The following is a 26,731-nucleotide window of genomic DNA, read 5'->3' on the forward strand; positions in this document are numbered from 1 at the left end:
GGAAAAAGCAAATAGATGCATTGCACAAGGGATTTTCCTCCTCAGCATTTTTTTTTATCTTGCTTTCCAGTAGAAATGACAAAACATGCTCATTAGGTTCCAAAAACGTCTTGTTTTTTGAGAAACCGATAAAAGTGAGTTTTTACCACTTAAATTAGAACAAATATCTGTCAATGGAGCCCAAAAAATAAGTAAAATCTATGTTTGAGAAATCAAGCAGATTAATGCTTTAAAAATGTTTTATATTTTCTTAGCTGTCCCTTTAGAAATGGAAACCACCAACAACAACCTAAGAAGCCTTGTATTCTGAGAAATCGACCAAAATTAAGTGGGTTTATGATTCAAATGAGAAAAAATATATCAATGGGGTTGGGAAGATTAACTTGTTTTCGGTTTGAATTCAGGTTCTTTTTCTGAACCCCTTCATTTTTGACCATTTCGCACAAAACAAGACTGCTTATGGATCTCATCTATCTCACACAAACTATAAAACGAGTCTCGCCGTCTGCACAGGTTTTGTTTTCATAATCATGTTGGAATACGGAAGGAGATCCAGGATTCTTCAGCGATGAGGTCAAGTCATCCACCTGTTGTTGGCCCTGGGCGAGGAAAAACCATAAAAAGGTGTCACAACACCTGGTTAGCCTTCAGCTACAGCTCCTACACCGTCCAGATCTTTTCTCAAGTGGTCCACGGTGTAGAAGCCAAAGGACATTGAGTACTGTAAAGATGCTTGAGGAACAAAGTTATCAACACAGATCCAAGAGCTCAAACTGACCTTCGTTTAAGTCTTCAAAAACTAAAAAAGACACTTTGAACTGGTTTGAAATGTGCAAGTTTTGCTCAATGCAAAACACTAATGGCTAATCGATGCAAACAAAGAACTGACTCTGAAAACCAACAAACAGCATAGGTCAGGTTCAACCAGATGAGTTTATGTAATTTAAAAAATATGTCTGTTGAGTAACAGGCACCCCACATCTGCGGTTGAGTGTTGCAGGACTTTTATTATGTCACTCTCAAGAAATCATTATGAATAGAAAGAGGCGGTTGGAAATATACCAATGGCAGTTATTTGCAGCACACAGACAGATGCGGTCGACATCTGAGAAATCACAACAAGCAACAGGTTGAGTAGCAGGTTGCTCATTAGAAATGTATGCTACGTGAAGCATTACTATAACTAAAACCTGAATGGAAAAGCTTGATGTTTGCATAAACATAAGTCATAGATATAGACAAAACTGACATGAGTTTATGCACTTTATGACAAGTTTCGATCATTTGGGCACAAAGACTCCTGGGAAGCTGAGATAACCCAAGATAGAAACTAAAGGTTCTTGCATACTTGTAACTAAATTAAAATTTTAATGTAATTTTTCACACGAGTAGATTTTATACAAAGTCAATGCAAAGACACTAATAGAGGCGAATCCACACCAGATGATGCAAAAGACGCAAAAAGCGCGACGCTTTTGTGGTTGCGCATATGCAAGATATTCGCCTCAATACTGTCTTTGAGCAAATTAAAAAAAGTCAACTCGAGTGGAAAATTCACCTGACGCTTCCTGCAAGCCAATCAGCGAAGAGCTTATTGGCACATCTGGTTGAATCACAAAATGTAGGAGCGCGTTGTTGCTGTTTGTGAGCACCCCAAAATTATATGGTATAAATTCACTGTGTTGTGTGTGCCTCTGTATGGTGCTGTGGACTCGTCTGCGTTTGGCTCTCCGACATTTTTGGGACTTCCACAACGGATACTAAGCAGCAATCGTATTTATCCTCACCATGGTTATACTTGCGGGATTTTTTTCTCTTATTGCGAATAAAAAGATAGTGACGTCAAAAACATCCAACGAATAATCTAGAGCAAAGGATGCGATGGGTATATTCACTGCGTGTTTGGTGTTAATAGCTAGGTTGGACCAGTCTCGCCGATACTGATTAATTAACTGATAGTTTTTAAAATGGATACTGAACACAAATTAAATAGTGATCTGTAAAAAAAAAAAAACAGTACTGAACAATACTAGTAGTAGTATAACAATAAAAGTAATGATAATAATAATAATAATAGTAATAGTAAATGTTGAAATTACCAAACTCTAATAGGGCCATATGAAATCTGTTTTATTTTTCATAAATTCCATAATGTTTTTTTCAAAATTACGTTATTTCTGTTTAGGTTTTTCTGGACTCTGTTTTTTGTATTTTCAGTTTTTTCCACTCCTTTTTAATAGTTAAATTAAAGTGCATTAATCAAAAAGCAAGTCTAATTAATTAAAATCATGAAACTTATACATTTTCACATCAATTTAATAAAAGTTTAACAAAAATTACATGTTTGGGGCCCTATGAAATGTTTTATTTTTTCTCACCATATTTTTTATTGTTACCGAATTCTGTTTTAAATTCTGTTATGTCTAATTATTTGAATGCATAAAACATCTTTTTTTTCTTAAAGAAGCCTTATGACCCCCCCCCCCCCTTTAAAAATTCTGTGTATTTAAATTTTAATTGTTTTCAAATCAAGGCATCAAACATTAATTGAATTTATCTTTTAATTACTGAAAATTAAGCAAACTTTTTATTTTTTTGGCAAATAAAGGGGATTTACTATTAAAATTAAAATGTTGTGGGATTATTCCTTAAAAAGTAATGTCTGTTTAAACTGTGTAAATGCGTTATGTGAATACCGTTTTTATGAATGGATTGTGCGATTCCATCCGTATTTTTCTCATCGTGGAATACATAGAGCCCAACAATTATACCAGCACAATGTATACTCTCACACTTGTACTGCTTCTATTCTTGAACACTTAATGATTATCTAATCAAAATAAAAGAGCACACACACATACTCCAGACGCGTCACGTTCAACTTCAGCAGTGGTCTAAAACTGTTTACTTATTCACCAAACGGACAAAAGTTTACTTCAAGAATGAACAGTGACGCATAGATGAATTTGAAGTTCGGTGTTTAAAAAAACATCACAAACGTAAAGAGCAATCTATATTATAGCTTTATAAATGAAGCGTACAGACTTTATTAGAGCCAAAGAAAGACAAACGTTTCGAATGAAGATGCTCAATATACAATTCATTATGTACATTAATAATGATTCGGGTGAATATAATGTAATTTAACGGAAAACTATGTGAATTGCACTCTGTTTCTGGGCAGGATTCTGTGTCAGCTGCATTTATCTACGGGTCTGAAGTTTCTTACTCTATTCAGCGTGCAGCATCACATGTCTAAACAAATAGCACATGCTGTCAGTGATTTCAACCACTAGAGGCCGCTCTCGCACTGTATAATGAAAACAGAATTGCAACTGACACATCCTGTAAAACTATTGGCATGGATTTTTGCCGATAACCGATTGTTCCAGAAATCAACTATCGGTGCCGATTAATCGGCAAAACCGATACATCGGTCAATCTCTAATAATGACACTTGCAGAAGTCAGCATGACTACAGGCGAGTCCTGGCGCTAAGTCACCGAACAAAGCATCCTGTTCAGTAATGAATTCGTCATTCTACATGATGTCCCAAAGGTAACGACGCGTACGCATTAAAAACACTACACTGGCTCTTCACCTCTGACAGATGTTGCGCGGTGAAGTCTGCATAGCGTCTAAAAGCAGACACTAGCGTCCCGCTGCAGACAGAATGCGCAAATGGTCCCAGTACAGACAGGAACCGAAACAACCAGGACATTGCGATCTGAAAGAATGATGGCGTTAAAGAGAAAAACCAGATGCTACAACCGTACGTGGCGACGACAAAACACAGCGGCGGCCATGGATGGGAAAATACGCCAACAACGCCATGGACAGGAAAAATCCTGGTGTCCTCACTGTAAACCCAAGATGGCAGCATGCACATGGGCGTCGTCTTGGCACAGGACACGAGATGACAAAATTAATACTGTTCATCATTTCAGAAAAAAGATTTGTGAATTCTGCTAAGTGGCTTGTTAAGGAGCTGACAGCGATCCTCTTGAGGAAGCACACGCAATAGCTTCACAGTGATTTAGATTCAGTCGGGGGCAGTAAAACTTCATCTAGAACACATGTTCCAGCAGTAAACAGCACTCCAACAAGAAGCGACTTGGAACACAGCTGAAGCTGTGAACTTTGACTTAAATGCAAGAAAAGCGCCGCATGGCGGTCTTTCAAGTTCGCGACACATGCGTCCAACATGTGTCTTGGAATCTGAGCATTCATTTTCATGAAACACAAAGTGAGAGTCATTCCTAGCTTAATCATCTGCATCACGGTCATCGCTCGGCACATCTGTCGCTGACAGACCCTGGCGAGCTGCGAATATTTGGCCCGAGCGCAGCATGTTGCTAACCATGTGCAGTTACTGAACATCTGCTTCTGATAGTGTGTACTTGGTACATTCTGAAACTGATGTCTCTCCCACATTTGTCTTGCTTCTGTCGGTCATACCAGTGCATGAAGGAGATTCAGAAATACAGATAATCTCATACTGTACATGAAAATCTGCTATAGGGCTTGATGCTATATGATGCAATAAACACTTGATGCCGCTTTAATGCCAAACATTGTTCTTAGTTCTTGCTCAATAGTTCTTGCTTTATTAACCCAGTACAAAGAAATGGTACTTCTCTCCAGAAATGCTGAAAGTCAATCAGATTGCCAGGTCAAAAAAAGTCTAAAAGCTTGTCACTTGTCCCAAAACAGCTACTTTAAATAATTATAAATATGGGAAATATGAAGTCAACAATATAGTGATGATTCATCATTTCTGCATGATTTGTACACCTCCAGAAGGTTTTTCCAGCTGGATTAATGTTCCTCTGATTATTCTTCAATACAGGTGAAAGGCTAAAAGTTACTAATGATTATTATACAGGCCGTTTGTACTAGGGTTGTTAATGATTCATTAATCACTGCTCATATGTTGTTAATAATTTAACTGATCAAGAGCAGTAATAATAAGGCAAGCAAACACCAAATAATTAAACTAAACCAAATATTTTGCAGCAGCAGTTCATGGCCAAATTCCAGTAATCAACATCATTATGTACACAGCTTATAAATATTGCTAAATATAATGACGATAAATACAGTTGACATTAACAACACTAATAAATCAATGGAACACTTCTAATTTATGCACAAATTAATGTTTTATCAACATTCCAATACTTTTGGCATTGTTTATTAGTACACCAGCCACTCACAAGCAGCCTGGCAACCATTTCAGCCAATCACTGTGCTCCTGGAACTCACTCGACCAATCACAAGCAATCAGCCAACCAACCACTAATGCACTCGCTCACTATAGCCAATCACAAGCACCCCAGCAACCCCTCCAGCCAATCGCCAGTGCCCACTCTGCCTCCATATATGGAATGCTGTGATGTCATGACGGGAGGCGTGTTCAGTTAACAATCTTTTCCTCTTCAATGACATTAATTAAGCTTATTAAAAGAGAACAGAGAGTAATAATGAAGGGTCCAGGATCCCGCAGTCTGACAGACTGTTCTCCCAGCTCTCTGGCATCACACTGAAAACACAAATTAAATAACAGCATCCCACTGAGCAGCAGCAGAAACCATTGCTGGACCAAAGCACAAGTCATTTATCATCAGCCTCATCCATCAGCTGAGAAGAAAACCCTCAACATCACTGTACTGACTGCACTTAGCAAGAGCGCCGCCATGTGGCTCAATGCAGAACTACAGACAACTGGGATGAAAACAGCATGTTTTTAGCATACATGCACCAGGGCTGGATTCACGATACACTCTTAAAAATACAATTCTTTATTCTTAAATAAAAATCAAAAATAATAATTAATAAATTAAAAAAGTAAAAAAATAAAACAAAAATAAAATAAAAGTAGTCTAGTTTTCTAACTTAAATTAAGAATATTTTGTATTCCCAAAAACATTTCTTAAGAATGTAAAATTAGCCATGAATTATATTTTTAATTAATATAATTAATATGATGACTCATACACTGAACTTTAATAATTAGATATTAAATAATAGTTATGGTATTAATTTTATTGCTACATTAATAATGTTAAATTTAATAGTATTTAAAAAATTATACTATTAAATAGATATTAAATTATTTTCCTAAGAAAAAAGATGTTCTTAAGAGAACAAATACACACTGAACTTTAATAATTAGACATTAAATAAAAAAAGACTGGAATAATGATGCTGAAAATTCAACTTTGCATCACAGAAATAATTTACATTTTAAAGTCTATTAAAATAGAAAACCATTTTAGAAAATTGCAATAATATTTCACAATATTACTGGTTTTTTTCCCTGTATTTCTGGTTAAATGAATACAGACTCGATGAGCAGAAGGGACATCTGTAAACGAATTTTACTGATCCCAAACTTTAAAAAAGTCACGTATGGATATACATATGTATGTTCACTTTAGTTTTATTGTAACAACTTTATTATTTTAATAATATAACTATGTAATAAAATATATACAAATATTAATGAATATAATAAATAAATATAACTATATTTAAATATATAATTATATTTAAATAAATATATTTTTACATAATTGCTAATAAATTATAAACAGTGGTTTGTTCACAGTATTAACAATGACTACAGTGATTCATGACTGATCGTGTGTGTGTGTGTGTGAGAGAGAGAGAGTGTGTGTGTGTATGATAGAGCGAGTGTTTGTGTGTATGTATGTGTGTGAGAGTGTGTGTGTGTGTATGAGAGAGCGAGAGTGTGTGTGTGTCTGTGTGTGAGTGTGTATGAGAGCGAGTGTGTGTGTGTGTGTGTGTATGAGAGAGAGAGAGAGTGTGTGTGTGTGTATGAGGGAGAGTGTGTGTGTGTGTATAAGAGAGCAAGTGTGTGTATGTGTGTGTGTGTATGAGGGAGAGTGTGTGTGTGTTTGAGAGAGAGAGAGAGAGAGAGCGAGTGTGTGTTTGTGAGAGTGAGTGTGTGTGTGTGTGTGTCTGTGTGTGTGTATGAGAGAGCGAGTGTGTGTGTGTGTGTTTGTGTGTATGAGAGAGAGAGAGAGAGAGAGAGAGAGAGAGAGAGAGAGTGAGTATGTGTGTGTTTGTGGAAGAGAGAGAGCGAGTGTGTGTGTGTGTGTGTGTGCAAAAATTACAGAAAGGGCATTTATATTCATATAAATAAAAAAAATAACTTATGAGAACATTGGGATTAAATCATACATTTTATTTAATGTCAAAATATAGAATATTTACATTTTCCGTCTTGTTTTGTTTCTGTAAGCACATTTAGTGACAGTTTTGATACTGACACCAGAACACAACATACACTCCCTATTTGTGTTTATATACAAATACAAATTTGACATAAATAAGATTTCCAACTAAACGGTGAGCGACCAGATAGATCTCAGAGCGATATCATAATTTATTGGAGTACAGTATTTTTTGGAGAATTAAAAAAGATAACATAAATAATCAAACATATAATGTCCAAATATACATAAGGGTAAAATAAAAAAGTGACTACCTCATTGCTAGCGCTGAATACGACAGCACCACAGAGAAGTCGACCGACAATGACCTTCTGAAAGCCCATTTCTGACTTTTTAAACAGAACTGCAAGAAATAAACTCAGAATTATGGATTATAGACTTTCTCTTTTTCTATTCTCTGGCAGAAACGGCTTCCATACGACAGAGATGTCACAAATATCTCATAAGATCTCATAAATTGACATTTTTAATCACCTGGGAACTTTTTAAAATGGTTTCAAATAACGTAGTCACAAAAAAAAAATCTCATCATTCTTGGATTTAGGTGAGATACTCGTGGCGTCTCTTTAAGGGTCATGAGTGAACGTTCTCCTTAACATATAAAGTATATCAAGCCGATGTGTAACAGAAATCATCAACACACTGTTCATATAAATTAGGATTGTTGTGATCGAAATGACCAAGCGCAGAAGTACAACAGAAAAAGCCAGCACCTTACGGCCAGAAACACACTGTACGCAAACACAGCGATGCCCTGCAAACACAGAAATCCTTAAAAACGCCTCCGTCCAAGGCTGTCTGTGATGTTTACATCAAAAAGATGCAGAAAAATTGAGATATCGCATAAAACATTTGCGAATAAAATGCTGTTTGCATCCCATGTGTTCAAGCAAACAGAATCTTTAACCGGCGCAAATAATCAGCAGGCTACTAAAACAATCAAACGATTATAGTTTATGAACGGTCTCTAACAAAACAAAATAAATAGCCACCTCAATATGCTTTGAAGGATCTTGCTGTTGATATTTTAAGATTTTATGCACTTCATGGCTTTTTCCGTCCAGAAATGTTAGTTTTATAGGTTTCTTGGCGTTTTTTATGCAATACCCAGTTTGTTAAAAAGGTTTTGTGCATTTCTTGGCATTTCCATCCAGTGTTTTTTTATGTAATACCCCAAAACTTTTGAGATTAGGTTTTGTTTTGTTTTTATATTTTATGCGCTTTTTTTCCCCTGGCATTTTAATCCAGCGTTTTTTATGCGCTATTCCAAAATTATCAGTTTTTTTCTGTGATATTTTTGGGGGGGATTTTCCAATCCTGTTTTTATGCAAATCCTTAAAGATTTTTTACGATTTTATGCCCATAGTTTTTTATGCGATACCCCGACTATATATATATTATGCACTTCTTGGCATTTTCTTTCAGCATTTTTATGTGATATTTTATGATTTTATACATTATTTGGCATTTCCATTCAGTGTTGCTGTTTTTTTTTTTTTTTTTTTGAAAACCCAATTTTATACACTTCTTCATCTTTCCATCCAGCGTTTGTCATGTGATAATCAAAATTTTATGCAATTCTTGACATTTTCATACCTCTTTTCTAATATGATACTGCAATTTTTTTTTTTTTTTTTTTTTTTTTTTTTTTTTTTTATGCGTTCCTTGTGGTTTCCATGCAGCGTTTTATGCAAAAACGAATTTTCATGATTTTATGCACTTCCTGACATTTTCATTAAACTTTTTTTTTTTTTTTTGGTAATATGCCATAATTCATTTTAGACACATGGATGGAAACATCGTTAGTGTTGTTATAACCACTGATTAAGACCTCAAACCGTTGTTCAGTCTGGACAGAAAACCTGACGAAGCACTAAATGGAGTTTGCATCTTTGCACTTGCGTAGTTTGTTTCGGGCCGGATGCACCTGAACACGAGCACCTGTACGTGAAGGAGGTAGAGCACCGTCTCGGCCTTTTCATGGTTTGCTTACAAGATCAACCTTGTCTGGCTCTTTATCTATTCGAGATTGAACGTACAATTCACAAGGACTCTGCCCAAGACTTGGTGCATGTTTGAATGGAAGAAAATCACCTGACACACTGAACCACAACAGATAAAACACAACAGCAGTCTCTCAAAACACACGTTCCGGGATGGAGACGCTCTTCAAGCAGTCACTCAGTTCACCACTGCTCTGATTTGAGGATCAGGTCCGTTTCAAGTCCTTCAGTGATTTCACAGGAAGCAAACAGGACCCACTTCCACGTGCCGCTGGTCTCCTGGACGTGAGGGATGGACACCTTGAATGTCCACGATGGGAAGCTGCTGAACGTCCTGGGTTTGAAACAGGAATCGGGACTGATGCCAGCTGCCATCACGGATCTGTTCGCAAAATAGCATTAAGAGCGAGAGACAGAAAGTAACAGATAAAGTCAATGATTTTAAATTACACACCTAAGAATATACGTATTTATGCTTTTTAATTGCATGTAAAATTTCAATGCATTTGAATTACACAGTTTTAACAAACTAATAAACTTCATGCGATTTATATTTGTCAGTCATACATCAATGAATCAGATATCTGCACTCAAAATTCATAGTGTGTGTTTAACTATTTGATTTCATTTAAATAATCATATTCTCAAAGTGCATTTATTAGAATCAGCATAAAACAGTGTGAAAACAATTGCATTTAATCAGTTAAAACTCTGAATATGGTAAAACATGGCTAGCTGTGAAATACCGAAGTAGTTCAAATGTATAAGATTGAAACAAATTGTACTTATTGAGGATAAATATATAAACTTATTTATTGTGGGTTTAAAACACAAATCTGAGCTTGATTTATTTATGAATGATGAATATGAATAACATTACGTTTAAGGTAAAACCGTATCATTCAAATGGATGGAAAACGTATATGCAATTCAATTACATTAATCTTCTGTATATTCAGAAACAATTTAATATACCAGTAAATAAAACACTATAAACATGTATTTTGATGTTGATGATGAATTTAAATCATTAAACACAATTTAGAGAAAAAAAAAAGTATGTTCTTGCACATTCTGATCGTTTCGCTTCATAAGACCTTAATATATTGTCAGGAGCGACGGGATTCATTTTGTGTTGCACGATGTGATTTTTTTGTTTGCTTTTCAAACTGATAGTAGCCACTGCAATTTGTGAACCACCGAGGACCACAGTTTCAGCTAAAAATCATGTTTACTGTTCTACTGAAGAAGAAAAGTGAGCTGCATCTCGGTTGGCCGGAGGGAGAGTAAATTACCAGCTAATGTTCATTTCTGGGTGAAACGTTTCTTTAGTCCAGATTCAGCTCACCTCACAGTCGTCCAGAACCACATGTGGACTCAGAGGTGAGGTTTCCTCGAACACCTGGCCGTTCCAACCCCGGAAACGCAGGCGAGGCGTTTCCAATGCATCGGTCGCCGGGTCACTGTAGCAGTGGAGGGAAACGGTTTGGGATGCCGTGATGCTCAGCAAGTGTAAGAACTTCATCTGGACTTTCCCGACATCAAACACGGCCTGTGAAGTCAAACATCCGGCTTCTTAAACCTCATGTTTAGATAATCAACATTTCTGCGTTTTGGCAACTGTACGTTTGCGGTTGAATCTGACAAATGATCAGACTTACAGGAAATCTGCTTTTGATTAAAATCAGATTTGTTTTTGAGAGGAAATGCGATATCGCTGCTTGACATCAAACGCTTCTCATTTATTTTCTCTTCAGTTTGTTCGTAATTGCGTGAACACGCTCGAATCCTGTTTGCATGTCGTTATGTTGACAGTCGCTGCAGAAATATGTCGTACATCTGGATTCGTTTTTAACTTTTACAGTTTAACCAAAGCTTCGTGGAAATAACACCATTAAATTACCAGAATTACAAAAAAAAAAGTGTTCATCGTAAACACTGAATATCTTCACAGAGCCACTTTACAAAATAAACTGTTCGCATTTAACAGTGTTCTAGTATTAAATTTTTTACATTTGTATTTATATAATAATTTCAAGCAGTTCAATAATTGTAAGCAGTGGTCATTTTATTATTATTATTTTTTTTTTTATATTACTATAAAAATATTTTGGTTTTTAGTTACATTAGTATTTTAAATTAAACCAAATGAAAATGAAAAAATTAAAAATAAAATGTTTATTTTCACATATTAATTTATTGCAAAAAATGATATAGTTTATTATTTAAGTATATATATATCGTTTTTAGTTTTAGTTATTTTACTACTTCAACTTCAACAAACTACATTAGTTGACATAAAATAAGTTTATTTTTTAATATTTTATTTCAGTTAATGTTCATTTTATTTCAAATAATGAAAAATGTTAAAAATAAAAATTGCTTTTATTTGGTCTTTTGTTTCATAATTTTTTTTTTTTATTAAATTTTTGTTTTAATCATCAAATGCTGTCTTGGCAGCTAGCTGAAATATATATATATATATATATCTGAAATACATATATATATATTTTTTTTTTTTCAAGTAACAAAGGTGTTTTTTAACAGTTTTAATTGTAGTTTTAGTTAACGATAGTGACTCTGGTTCATCTGCATGTATCAGCTGTATGTACAGTCCTAGTGATGGTTATATCTGTATCACAGTACCTTATCAACTGTAACGGGGTTCAAGCAGGTCTGTCCACCTGCCGTGAAGTTACAGAACACCTGGATGGCGTCAGACGTACAGCCCAGATTTGGATCGATCCAGAACAGACCTGATCAACACAGATACAGTTAAAATAGAAAAAGACATTAATTTTTTTTCCCTAAATAAAATACTTTTATTCAGCAAGGATGCATTATATTGATCAAAATTCCAGTAAAGACATTTATAATCTTACAAAAAATGTATATTTCAAATAAACACTGTTCTTTTGAAAAACATATTTATACTATATTTTAGATTAAATAAGTGCAGCCTTGGTGAGCAGAGGAGACTAATTATATATATATATAAATATATATATATATATATATATATATATATATATATTAGGGGTTGCACTACGACTGATTTCTACTAGTCGATTTTTATTTATTTATTTATTATGTAAATGAAAAGACATTATTATTATTTTTTTTATCAATAAACGCTTATTAACTCATAGCCTTATGCAACAATTACATATATAAACTTTCAAAACTATTATGACATTACATATTTAAGTTTTCATATAACAGCCAGTATTTGTATTTGTGTCTGTAACAATCACAACATTTTTCATATCTGCATTCGGATACAACGTCGTACAGTACTTGATAAGACCGTTATGGCTATCATTTTTTTTATCCGTAGTTATCACTGAACAAGTATGCCGTGTTAAACTGAGATGTCTTGACAAACGTTTAGTGATCATTTGAACATGACTGAATCAATGCAATGCACACATTTTCATTACATCAACTCTTTAACAAAGTCTTAATGTTTAGTGAACTTCACTAAACAAATGTGCGTGTGCCGCGCAAACCAGCAAAAGATAAAGATGCAAACATGTAGGACAAATAGAAAATGTATCCATATCTAAGTTGATTATTAGCCTGGTTTTATTATTAGAACTGGTTTTTGAGAGACTGATGTGCGAAGCGAGGCTGTTTGATTGGCGAGCGTGCTGTGCTTAATCTATTCTTTCGTATCATATCGTAGCTTTTAAATCTATACAATAGAACATGTATGATGTATTATTATAGGTGATATTATTCTTGTCAAGCTCTGATTTCTGAGAGATGCACGGAGAGACAACAGCGATGCTGCGTTTGATTTGCGCTCTATTCAATCATAAAGTTTACATTCCTTCACTTCACACTCGTAACTTTAGAGGTCTGTGTATAATATTGCGCTGATCCCGACTCAACTGTTATCTAGCCATTATCCGTGCCATTCGGAATAAGGTATTCGGCTTCAGCCACACCCCTAATTATTACATTACATATTTTAATTTTACATGCAACATAGATAAGGTCATAGAAAGTAACAGCTTGACGCAATATTGTTATCCTAAAATTCACGTCATACTTGCAAACTCTTTATACGCATTATTGTTAATTCATGCTCGACTAGTCGATTGTTTGCGACAGCGCCGACTAGTGGTTGAAGTAATCGATCACTCCACTACTCGACTAGTCTATGCTTGCACTAATGTATATATATACCGTATTTTCCGGACTATAAGTCACACTTTTTTTCATTGTTTGGCTGGTTCTGCGACTTATAGTCAGGTGCGACTTATTTATCAAAATTAATTTGACATGAACCAAGAGAAATGAACTAAGAGACATGAACCAAGAAAAAACATTACCGTCTCCAGTTGTGAGAGGGCGCTGCTGCTCAGTGCTCCTGTAATCTACACTGAAAACATAGAGCGCCCTCTAGTGGCTGTAGATGGTAATGTTTTCTCTTGGTTCTTGATTCTAAATAAATGCGACTTATAGTCCAGTGCGACTTATATATGTTTTTTTCCTCATCATGACGTATTTTTGGACTGATGCGACTTATACTCATATACATGACGTATTTTTGGACTGATGCGACTTATACTCATATACTTATACTATACGGTATATATATATATATATATATATATATATATATATATATATATATTTTTTTTTTTTTTTTTTTCAACGTTTAAATGGTAGTTTATAAAAAACTAAATTTTTAACTAAATAAAAAATCTAAAAAAAACAAATATAAACAAAAACTATATAGACATGTATATATATATATATATATATATATAATAAAAACCAGAAATAAATAAAATAACCACTATTTTACAAAGAAAAAAACATCACTACTATATAAAAATAACAATATATATATATATATATATATATATATATATATATATATATATATATATATATATATATATATATTATATATGTATGAAAAAAATTACTAAAACATTCATTAAAATTACAATAAATAAAATTAATGTAAAAAAAAACAAAACTCTCAACAATAAAACAGAAAGGGTGTCTCAGTGGAGGCTGGTTTAAACACACCGTCGCTCATGGTGTGTCTGCAGTCCAGCAGGTCTCTGCAGAAGCGAGCCGGGTTTTCTCTGGTTCCCAGCGGCGTCTTCATGCCGTCCATGACATCGCTCAGATACTGCAGCGTCCTAAAGATCTCAGCGCTCCTCTCCGACAGAGACCCCGCCGTGTTCTGGTAACTCTGAGAGCAGACAAAACATATCAGCAAGAACAAAATCAGAGTCGTTTACATGATGTAGCTGTTCTTCATCAGTGCACAGCTTTCAGAAAGCAATCTAAAAGTCTTCACCTCGTGCTCAAGATGTGCGTCGGCCTCCATCAGCGCTTGAACGTCCATACTGACGCGTATCTGTGAGATGAGAAATAGATGAGTATCACGCAAACGACCTCAAAGAACCTTCCAGAGACCCTGGAAAATAATGACACACGTCTTCTTGACGCATTAGATTAAAAGTTTCTGCCAAATGCATGAACGTAATCACAAAGTAATAGACGTGCAACTGTTACACAATTACAGCGAGTCAGATGGTCTTACCGAAGGGCCGGGTAAACCTGGAGCCCCCTGTCAAAACACAAAACACAGAGAATATAAAGATAAACTAACCCTGATGCATGTCTGTAGCCAAGTTATAATGCTATGGTTAGGCCTTAACAAATGCAAGGATAACAATAAAAAAATAAACATTCTTATTAACACAAAATCAATGTTGAAAATGAGTATATTTTGCACTATTCTGTATTGTGATAATGTGTAAAGTACCTGTGGCCCTGGACTCCCCTGTGGCCCCTGAGGCCCCTGTGCAAAAAGATCATTAAACATCTCCATTCAGGCATTTATCTAAAACAGCTTCAGTCCTCTCGCTCCGATGATAATCAGAGGATTTCTGAATGAGATCATTGACTTCTGGTTACACTTAGAAATGCACAAAATCAAGTAATATCACAATATGACTTGATCAAATAAATGCTGCCTAAACGGTCAACGTTAATTTTTTTTTCTTTTTTATTTCTTCTTTGAAAGTAAAACAAAACAATTAAAACGTTTTCGTTAATTTAAATAAAGCTGAAATTAGATAAAATTTGATTTAAACCAAATAAAATTGAGAAATATTGATTTGAAGATGGAAATAAATAAAACCTAAATCTGAACTAAAAATAAAAATATTTCTTTGGAACCTATGACACTTTTTTCAGCATTCTTTGATTAATAAAAAGTTTAAAAGAAGAGAATTTATTTAAAATAGAAATATTTTCTTACAATAAACACTACAGTTCAACAATTTGTTGATGAGCAGAAGACACTTCTTTAAAAAACATTACAAGTCTTACTGATCCCAGACTTTTGACCGCTAGTTTACAGTATATATATATAACAAAAATTACAAATGCTTTTTTTAAAATTACAATTAAAATAAAAGAAGATAAATAGAAAAATAAAATCTAATTAAAAATATTCCCGAAACCATAATAGTGTGAGTGGATGTGGAGCGCTGGCGCCCCCGGAGGTCACCGCAGGAACTGATTACACAAGAACAAGCAGATATTTCATTAGAAGAGCGGAAGAGCTCCTGATGATGATGAACACATCTTACCATCTCTCCATGGCTTCCTTTAGGTCCTCTGGCACCCTGAGAAACCATCGAACACATCCTTTATCTGACAGTCATTAGGCACCAGATAATAAGTCCAGGAATAACATGCATGTCATAAACACACTTACAGGCTTCCCCACCGGACCGATCATCCCCACCGGACCTACAGGACCAGAGAAACCCTGAAACACACACACACACACACCGACACACGATTGAGACGCGTTAGATCTCAACAGACACTTACACACACATTTATTTAGAGACGAGACGAGATGAGACTGACCAGAACTCCCGCCGGTCCCTTGAGTCCAGGAGCACCAGTGAATCCCAGATCTCCGTCCGGACCCTGAAACATGATTCACATCTATGTGTGTGTCGAGATATACGTGAATATTACACATTTAGGAGTCATTTTAGTAACAGAAATACTCATAGAAGGAACAAACGACGAATCACAGGTACATTAATGATTTCCGTTTTATGATAAAAAACAAATACATAATTAAAAACAATGCAATACAGGCTAATATACATATGTATTAATCATTTTTATTTGTAGATAACAGTAAAGTATTGAAACAATTTAAATAATAAATACATTTTATTTAATTTAAATATGTATTTTTTTATATTAATTTAAATTAATATTTGTGTGGGTAGATAGATAGATACATAGATAGAATAGGTAAAATTAAACAATTTAAATTCATTAAATAATTTAAATAATAAATATATTAAAGCAAAAGATAGATAATAAGTAAATTTAATTAAATAATTAAAATTAAACTTTTATTACATAATTTAAATAAAATGTAAATTTTAAGCTAATGTTTAATATTTATGTGTGTATATAGATAGGATAAAAAGAAAAAAAATAATTGAATAATTTAAATTAATGAAAAAAATAAGGTTATTTAAATAAAATCTAGATAAATAATTAAACTAAATTACATAATTAAATTAAAGTAAAACTTTTATTAAATAATTTAAATAAAATAAAATTTTTACATTTAATATTTATGTGTGTATACGGATAGAAGAAAAATTTAAAAGTAATTAAATAATTAATTAAAATATATATAAATAGATTTGAACTAACAGATAAATAATTTAATAACAAAAATACAATCTAAATTAAATAATTAAGTTATAGCTTCAATTAAAATTGACCATGCTTAATAAAATACAATTGCATATCAAATATATAAAGTACTCTATGTTGTATGTTTTGAGAGATTCTTGTCATCTGTTTAGTGACTTGCTGAACACCGCTGTGATGAAAACTAACCTTGGGTCCCGGAAACCCCTGGAGTCCCATCATGCCTGCGTCTCCCACCTCACCCTGCAGGAATAATCACAAATCTGGGTCACCATCCAGACTACAACAACTTCCTCATTCTCAGTGTCCTGTCTTTATTCTGGACTGATCCTGTCGTTTGTTACAGATCACTTTAGTCTTCATTTAAAGTCAACATCCACAGTCACATGTTCATTCATTCATACACGGTCTGTGAGATGATATTCCCGCTGCGGGCGCTTGGAATTCCAGCTCGCTTCATTGTGTTTTCCTGAGTTATGCAAGAAAAGTGGAGCAGTTCATTTGTCTCATGTTTACTCATCATTCAATCTCTTACATAAGAGACCCGCTAACACTTAGGATTTATGATCATCAGTGAGATGGCCAATTCTTTTGATGGAAAAATTTATTAATAATTCAGATGATATCAGGTTCAATCTGATTAGTTTAGTATCCTATACAGTTTTTGTTAATATTTTGAATTAAGATTTTATATTTCCGTTTTCTGTTTTTACTTTGATTTGAGTTAGTTGTAGTAGTTTTAATTTTATTTATAAAAGTATTTTTTATTTAGTATTATTTAGTTTATTTTATTTAGTTAAACTGAATGAAAATGTTATTTTATATATATATTTCATTTTATTGCAGTTAAAATCTATTTTGATTCAAGGAACACTTTAATTGTTTTTTTTTTCTGGTTTTAGTTTTTGTTTAATTTACCTGCATGATAACCCCAAACCACATGCAAACTCATTTTTAAATTTAAAGTGGACTAAAACCAAATTAAAAAAAAAAAAATTCCTCATCATATATTAAGAAAATTATTACATATTTAATAAAAAAAAAAAAAAAAAAATATATATATATATATATATATGTATATATATACCATGCTCATTAAACATTATTAATTTACTATGACAGTATTTATTAATATTACAAATGTTCAAATATCAGTTTAATTTAAGTTAAAATGTTAGTACTTTTTTGTGTATTTTAGTCGTTTTTATTATTAATAATTAGTAATTTTATGAATTAAAATTACATATATGTCTATATGGGTTTTATTATTATTATTATTTTTAAGTTTTCTTTATTTTAGACTTTAAAGTAAAGGAAAATGAGAAATGTTGCCTTGGACAAAAAAAAAAAGTTACACATTTTATTTCAGTTAATGTTTATTTTATTTCAAATAACAAAAATAAATGGTTTTAATTTTAGTTAAATATAATAAACTTATTTAATCTAGCATGCAACCATGAAATATATATATTTATATATATATATAAATGACGACACTCACTGGTTCTCCTTTGGCACCTTGTTCTCCCTTCAAGCCTTGGTCTCCCGCCACCCCCTCCATGCCTTTAGCACCCGCCGGTCCTCCGTCTCCCGGTAAACCCATCTCGCCCTGCAGAGGTCAAAGGTCAAGGGTGCAAAGTTATGCGTACTGCATACTGTAATAAATACTGTGTGTGCTACACATGGAGTCATGCTTAATACATTATCAAAGTAACACTAAGAAACCAAAGGAAGAATTTGAGGTTTTTGACCTTTGACCCCGCTGGCCCTCTCTCTCCGACAACTCCAGGTAGTCCAAGCTCGCCCCGCGGGCCAGGAAGTCCCGCCCCCCCTTCCAGACCGTTATCGCCACGCTGACCCTGCACACATGCGTCAATCAAAGCAGCAGCCAATCAGAGCTGAGAACAGAACTGTAAACATTGCTCAACACAATTCCTGTAAAAAAGCGTCAGTTAGCTCCGAGCTATAATTTGTCATCTGCCGTTAAATGACAGATAAAACACAAACTGCACGGATCGATGGCTTTGCATGCCGGTCAGATGAATTTCCTCACACGCTTTCATGTGCCAAAACCAAGACAAGGTTTTCATTGTGGAGAACAAACACATGAATGAGAAGGAACTGATGAATAACAGCGCTGGCTCATGAGCTCATGAGTGTAACGTCAAACACAGAGACCGACCGAGTGAAACACACGGCTTTAATCCAACCGTGTTTACAAACACAAACCGTGAGAAAGACAGAATAACACAGCTCTGGATTGTTTGAAGTTCACTGGAGAAGCATGTAAACACTAGGGTTATTAGTGCTCAGTAAAACTGAATCTATTAAAATACATTTTTATTAACCAAATGCATTAGAACTATATATATATATATATATATATATATATATATATAATATATATGGGGGTGGTGTTGGCGCAGTGGATAAGACACATGCCTTTGGTGTGAGAGACCTGGGTTCGAATCCACTGTGAGACACCAATGTGTCCCTGAGCAAGACACTTAACCCCTAGTTGCTCCAGAGGCGTGCGACCTCTGACATATATAGCAATTGTAAGTCGCTTTGGATAAAAGCATCAGATAAATGTAAATGTAAAATCTCCTCATGTTTATTTGATGTAACTTTAATATTTCAAAGAGCGCTGCCTTTGTATTTTTGACTGAATTGTCTAGGAACTTTTACGATGGCTGTTGTTGTTTTTTATTAAATATTATTATTCCTTACATAATATTTTATATTAATAATAGTATTTAATTAAAGCTTTCAGTATTGGGAAACAGTGTGTGTGATGGTGGTTTTAGTGACACTGTTCCACCAATAGATGGAGACAAAATTCCACTTTAAAGACTTTTATATTGAAAGAGACTGAAACAGGGTTGGAAACAAGAAAGTTATTTTTACTTTCTACAACAGCTTATACAATGAAACACTTCAAACAACAAGGCAACATTTATCAATTTCATTTAGTTTAAGTTCAAGTACAAAAAAAAAAGAAACTAAAACTAAAACTGAAATATAACTTCATGATTTAAAACTTGATTTAAATCTAAATTTATCATTTTTATTTCATAAGCTGAAGTATTAAAATGACTAAACTTAAAAATTAATAAAAGAAACTGGCATATAAAAATCTATAAAATCAACATAAATTTAGATTTAATTTTTTTTTTAAATGTATGAGTTGAACTAGAAAAAAAGAGGTTTTAAATGGACTCATTAAGAATGCAAAACACATTTGGCTCTGGGTTATATAACCACAGTCATCGTTCTGCAGTCATGTTCAGTCTTTACACACGAGAGCTGAATCAGCAGAACATCTGAGAATGTTTTTCATCAGAAAAACCACAAACAGCTCTGAGATGAGTTACATAACAGCGTTCATTCATTAGACGTGGAGAAATACAGCGACATCAAGACATCAACACCATATCAGCGTCTGATTAAAAGCCATTCATTAGCGCTTATTATTCTGAAGAAACTAATATTTATCCTCACAGTCGTTCATCCGAGTGTAATGATTTGTAGAAATGTCATAATCTTTTTCTCATATTCAGTGTTTCACTCAGAAAAATGGATTGCATTTTAGAGAATTCTGTGAAGCCTTGATTCTATTCAGGTTTTTTTATATTTTAATTATGCAGAAAGCTAGAATGTGGAAAAATAGAATAGGGGGGAAAATACAGTTTTGGTTAAATTTTACATGCTAATATGAAAGCGAGATGATTTATGGTATTCAACAAGACAATGGGCTGAGAAATGCCAATTTAATACAGTAAAATCAGAGTTTTCATTAAAAAAAACTAATAATAATAATTTGAATAACCAAAATGGCTCAAAGATATATGCTAGAAATCTTTTTCCAAAATTTTTAATAAAGCAAAGGTAATTATTTATCCAGTAAGTTCTACTTAAGTCTTTCTACTTCAAAATTTTACATTTAATTCAGTGTTACTTGCGGATTGTTTGTAATTATTTGTGAAAAAAAAAAAACATCAACTGAAAATAAAGTATAACTTAAACATATTTTATTTCAGGCAGATGTCAAGGCATTTCTCACTTTCATTAAGTATTAAGTATTCATTCATTAAGTATTGTAAGTATTAAAATTACTAAAACTGAAATAAAAATTTACATAGACATATTTTTTTATAAAAACGAAATAAAATACTACAAACTTAAACTTATTTATTTTCATGTCTAATTTTTTAATTAACAAATAAACTAACAAAATCTTTTTAAGTTTTGTTTAATTAGTTTAAGTTGGAACGCTCAAATTAAAACCTATACCGAAATTTAAGAAACTATATAGCATAGTAACAAAAACTAAAAAGGAGACTTAAAACTAAGACTTTTAAAACTAAAAACAAATAAATTATAACTTAAGGCAATGTCTAATTTTCATTCAGTTGAAACTGAAAACAACAACAAAGAAAAATAATAAAATATAACAGACTTAAACATTTCTCATTTTCATTTAGTTTAAGTTGAAGTACTAAAATTACATAAACTAAAATACATTTATAAAAATCTACACTGAAAATGAAAACAGAAAATATAAAAAGAAATCAAAATAGATTCAAAAACCATAATAGTATATTAATGATACTAAAATAACACTGTTAAACATCAGCAGCCTCATTTAATCCAATGCCTTGCCATTGCTTTGTAATTATTTGGGAAATTTACTATCAATTTCTCCTATATATTTTTTTCAATGTGCATAAACGGCACACAAGTTTTAACATAATTGCATTTTTATTCAAGGTTTGAATATGAGATTTTATGGAATGCTTTAGAATAGAGTTCAGAAAGATTCTCAGAATTATGTTTTAGTAGCACATGGAAAGGTTGTTTCACACTCACTGTTTGGCCTTTGGATCCAGGCGGACCCGGAAAACCAGGAAGACCGGGAAGCCCGTCGGATCCCGGATACCCGTCCGTCCCTCTGGGCCCCGGCAAACCAACCAGACCCTAAAAGACATTCAGAGAGAGTCACATGACCACAACAACATCAGAGGCTCTTAAAACAGATCATTAACACTTAAAAAAAAACAAGCCATCATAAATTATTTCTGGTTTGTGGAACAGACAAAAAGATAATTTTACATGGAAATTGCAATAATATTTTTTACGCCACTTACATCATATTTATGCTTAAATATAAGATGTACATATTTGAATGCATATAAAATTTCCAAATAGTAAAAAATATATATTATGAAAACAAAATGACAAATACCCATCACGTTAAGTGTATTTCATTATGTCTGAACTGTTATACAAATAAAACGGAAGTTTTACATTTAATTCACAAACAAACGTCATAGTATTTTTTGTTTAAATTTATGTAAATTTCTGTATGTCGTGGTTTTATGAATGTGTTAACATTAGGGGTGTAACGATTCATTCGTTTTCTCGATGCATCGATTACAAACCCTGACAATTCATATGCATTGATCTTGAAACATGATTTTTGAATCTTGACGGTCTAAAGCATATGCACAGTTTAATTGAAGGAAAGGTTTAATAGCTAGCCTACTATAGCATTTTATTTAGTGAAAATGAGATAAAGAAGTTTTGACACTGAAAGAGAAGTGATCTCGCTCTCATAGACGTGCCAGGCTTTATCTGCAGCTAAACTGAATAAAAGCTAAATGAACTGATGAAACATTAAAAAACACAATAAATAAATAATTTATGAATGATGCAGTGCTAATTGACATGATTTATTACAGTACAGAAACTATAAAGTAGCTATATTTTCTACCTTATTCTGTGAAGAAAATTAAAATAATTGCTAATTAAATGTAGTCTAGTATATAAAACAATCATAAAATTGCCATTAGGAAAAAAAAATATCGATTACAAACGATTGATTACTGTCCAGCAGTGTATTTAATTTCTTACAGCAAATTAAAAGTAATAAAAAAGGAAGAGAATTCCTTGTAAAAAAAAATAAATAAATAAATTAAATAAATAAAATGTATAATAATTATGATAATACATAGGCTACATACATAAAAGCTATTTTTTTAAATCTTAGCTTACATACATTTTTACGTAACCATAAAGGCTGCTGTTTATTTCGCCCCCTGACTAAGCTTTTGAAGAATTTAAGGGAAACATTTAAACAATTCTGTGAATGCACTTAAAGAATGCAGAATCGAATCGTTTTAATCGAATCGAATCGAATTTAATTGTGTATCAAATCACATTGTATTGTTCTTAATTAGCAAAAATCGTTCCTGACTCGAATCGAATCGCTGCCTTCCCAAAGATTCACAGCCCTAGAAAACATAAAACGGTGGTGTAAAATACACACCTCAGGACCTGGCTCTCCAGCGGGACCTCGGGATCCTTTCTGCCCAGCGAGTCCCTAAACACACACACATAAATTTATTCAATAGCCTTATATAATACTGTTACCTAAGAATGATTAGAGTAAACTAAAAGAATGATTTTTGCTAAAGAAAGCGTTTTAATCTTGTTATTCAAGCGTCTCTGAGCACACAGTTCCTTTAATGCTCAGGATAACAGAGGAAAGGGCCAAACGCACATGTTTTTATACTACAGAGTAGTAAATAATATTGATTATTCCCTTGAAATTGTAATGCAGTTATTAATTTTCATTATCACATTTTACATTTACATTTTATATGAAAATAAACAAAAAACTGAAAAACCTTTATTGCTTTTCTAAAGTATTAAGCCTCAGATGTCAACTACACATTGGATTGGTTTCTTCTTTAAATAAGAAAAAAGTTAAAATATGCATGCAAGATATTATAATGTTATACTAACACTAAAATTAAAACAATGAAAAGATAACATTAAGAAAACTACTACAGAGGAAACCTGCAATTAACTTCTGTTGTTTTTAAATACAACTATTTGTTTGCACCAGTCTTACACCAAACACTAGATTTATAAAATGCTTACTGAATTTAACTACTTTACACAATTTTTTGTGAACTATGTGAAACAGTATCTGCATTGTCACATGACCTCGCTACACAGCATACTTATATCTTCTCGAAAATATAAAGCGCTATTTTGCATTTTAGTGCAATTTTAGGGTAAAAATGTTTAAAAAGAAAAAAAAAATAACATTTTACTGAAATAAAATTTGATATTTAAAAAGCCCTTGAACTAATCTAACTGAGACTTGTTATAGGACTTGCATTTCATTGCTCTGTTGTTGATTTTGTTTGCTTCCATAATCCTCATTTGTCAAACAAGCATCTGCTAAATAACTAAATGTAATGTAATGTACATGTAAGACCTATTGCAGAAATAGTATGCTAACACACTTATACACACACAAACCTGAACTCCCTTCTCGCCCTCGGGTCCTGCTTCACCAGGAAGCCCAGGAGATCCCTGGGGTTGGGGGGGAAATTAAAACATTGAGTTTTTTTATTATGCAAACAGACACTTCAGTGTTACATTCCTCTGGCCCAGAGACATGTGGCCAGAGTCCAAAATTAACCAGAGAAAAAACTGCAAGGATTGGCTTTGGTTCACCAAATTTTCCGGTAACTTAATTAGAAAAGTTATGCAACAAAAAGCTCTGCTGCAAATCCTTGTGAGCCCCTAACTAGACAGCATTCTTAAGGCATCACAGGGTGCAATTTGCATGCATCAAACACATGCAGCATGCTAAGGTGAAACTCTATTGTTAGCTGAATTTCCAGTGCACTATTTCCATGATGCACTGGTTGCTGTCTATGTAGGTGGAGAGCAGCAGTTTTGGATGAGAGCTGCAGTGTTGGACACACATCAGACTTACAGGAGATCCCTGCTGACCAATCGCTCCTCGGGTGCCTGTGACCCCTGCCTGACCCTAAAACACACACACACATATCCAGACCAGTTAAATCTAGATTAACTGTAAGGAAAACATCTTAATAACAATCAGCAAAAGAACACAACCGGAGTCTCCAGTGCTCAGATAAGACACTGTTATGCTGTTACCAATGTATTTTGAGTGATTTTTATCATGATGCTTTGTGGTTGCTTGGGCTAAAAAACATGAAATTCCTCCTTAAAGAGAGACTAACCTGATATCCATCATCTCCTGGTTCCCCACGTTCACCTTTCTCTCCTGGAGAGCCCTATATGCACACAAACATGTATATGTTGTCTTACATCTTCAAATACGTGATGTAATTATCACTACCTCTTTATTTAGTGATTTCAGTCAATGTGTTGGACAAAAACAGGAAGTTAAAAGGAAATTAAGACCTACTGGTTCACCTAAGGGCCCGGGTGGTCCTTCCGTTTTACTGTCTTCTCCTGGATATCCCTGAAAAAACACACATATTCAGTCAAACTCAGAATCTAACCCCATTCTTTTCACATATTTGCATAATAATTTAACACGTATGACATTTAGACTGAGATTGTAATTTAAAGATCAAAATACATTGTATAACCTTTTCTCCCTTTGGTCCCGGGGGGCCTGCTGGACCTGGCTTGCCAGTGTGACCCTATGGTTAAAGAAAATAGAGAAGAAATTGATAATTTTATCGTCTAATCTAATCTAATATTATTTTGTGAATAGACCAGCTGGGTTGAATAATCGACATATATTTGGAAAATATTTTATTTTATTTTAAATTAATGATAAACATGTCTGGTTGGTCTTTGTTCGCAAAATAAATTGTGAAAGACTCCTGTATACCAAACATACACAAAAACAATAACTGAGGGGTTCACCCCCAAAACCTTCTGCAAATGTGAGTATGATTTTGTAAGCGTTCAGAAATGCATATATATTTGTATGCATCAAACTCACTGTGTAACCTTGAAGTCCCGGTTCTCCCTGAGGTCCCATAACTCCTGGTCTACCCTGAAATGTAATGAACAAAAAACACACACACACGTAAGTTAGCTTGTGTTCTGTAGTGTACTCATCATACCTCAACAAATAATCTTCTAAAAATAACCTGAGTTTCCTGTGGTGAAAAACACATTATTGGATGGCGTCTTAAAAAATGACTCCTGCTGCTCATCCCATTATGGCTTCTTGGGAAAGCATTTGCTTATGAAAAAAACACTCTAAGTTTCCTTAATACACTTGATTTTACATTTCATCGATACCGTTAAATCATGAGGGAAAAGTGGGGGGAAAAAAAACAAAAAAACAATCCCAGATATATCCTCTGTTTATAAAATCCGGCCTAAAACTACAGAATCAGCAGGCGCTTAACTGCAGTGTATAAGAAAAGCAGATTAGTTCCTAGAATCACTAATGGCATTAGTGTAAATCCCATCAAAAAGCTTTGGTTCAATTCCAAATCCCGCTAATTTAATTGAGCCAGTAAAAGCAGTGAATTTGAGGGTAAAATTCGTTCTCAGCATGTTAGGAAATTATCAAGCTCTTGTCAGCTCATACAGAAATAATAGTTCATTTTTTAAATACCTAATTACGTTTACTAACAAAACTATCCACTAACATGTCTGAACCAATCACACATTTGTACTGTAGTTGTGTGGCAAAAAAGCAACAATCTAGGGCTCCCCTCGTGTTGCAATCATAGGTAGCAGCATAATGTTGAGGTTGTGGATTCAAGCTTCAGAATAGGCCAGAATTTCCCCTTGCTAACAAATTCAGTGCATCCATTTCTCTCATTTGGACTGTTTCGTTTGGCACTGCTATTACAGTCACTTTGTGATGGTGATGGTGAAGTTACTGCTTAATCGTCTTTGGGATTTGCACAGCCATTTCTCAAA

General features: G+C 33.6%; 1 protein-coding gene across 1 annotated transcript in view; it reads right to left on the reverse strand.

The window, feature by feature from the left end:
* Positions 1-7,195: 7,195 nt before the first annotated feature.
* LOC127944338 (collagen alpha-1(XXIV) chain) overlaps positions 7,196-26,731 on the reverse strand; it is a 90,862-nt gene continuing 71,326 nt past the window's right edge. The window contains exons 40-60 of the mRNA XM_052540216.1: positions 25,794-25,847; positions 25,432-25,485; positions 25,245-25,301; positions 25,057-25,110; positions 24,786-24,839; positions 24,323-24,376; positions 23,319-23,372; positions 21,860-21,967; positions 18,742-18,849; positions 18,492-18,599; positions 17,180-17,233; positions 16,175-16,237; positions 16,017-16,070; positions 15,889-15,924; positions 15,057-15,092; positions 14,832-14,858; positions 14,586-14,645; positions 14,309-14,477; positions 11,909-12,018; positions 10,611-10,814; positions 7,196-9,644 (exon numbers count right to left, since the gene is read on the reverse strand). Of these exons, the coding sequence (XP_052396176.1) occupies positions 9,498-9,644; positions 10,611-10,814; positions 11,909-12,018; positions 14,309-14,477; positions 14,586-14,645; positions 14,832-14,858; positions 15,057-15,092; positions 15,889-15,924; positions 16,017-16,070; positions 16,175-16,237; positions 17,180-17,233; positions 18,492-18,599; positions 18,742-18,849; positions 21,860-21,967; positions 23,319-23,372; positions 24,323-24,376; positions 24,786-24,839; positions 25,057-25,110; positions 25,245-25,301; positions 25,432-25,485; positions 25,794-25,847 (1,665 nt within the window). The 3' untranslated portion in view covers positions 7,196-9,497. The remainder of the gene's footprint in view (positions 9,645-10,610; positions 10,815-11,908; positions 12,019-14,308; positions 14,478-14,585; positions 14,646-14,831; positions 14,859-15,056; positions 15,093-15,888; positions 15,925-16,016; positions 16,071-16,174; positions 16,238-17,179; positions 17,234-18,491; positions 18,600-18,741; positions 18,850-21,859; positions 21,968-23,318; positions 23,373-24,322; positions 24,377-24,785; positions 24,840-25,056; positions 25,111-25,244; positions 25,302-25,431; positions 25,486-25,793; positions 25,848-26,731) is intronic.

Source organism: Carassius gibelio, chromosome A23, assembly GCF_023724105.1.
Source record: "Carassius gibelio isolate Cgi1373 ecotype wild population from Czech Republic chromosome A23, carGib1.2-hapl.c, whole genome shotgun sequence".
Taxonomy (NCBI): Eukaryota; Metazoa; Chordata; class Actinopteri; order Cypriniformes; family Cyprinidae; genus Carassius; species Carassius gibelio.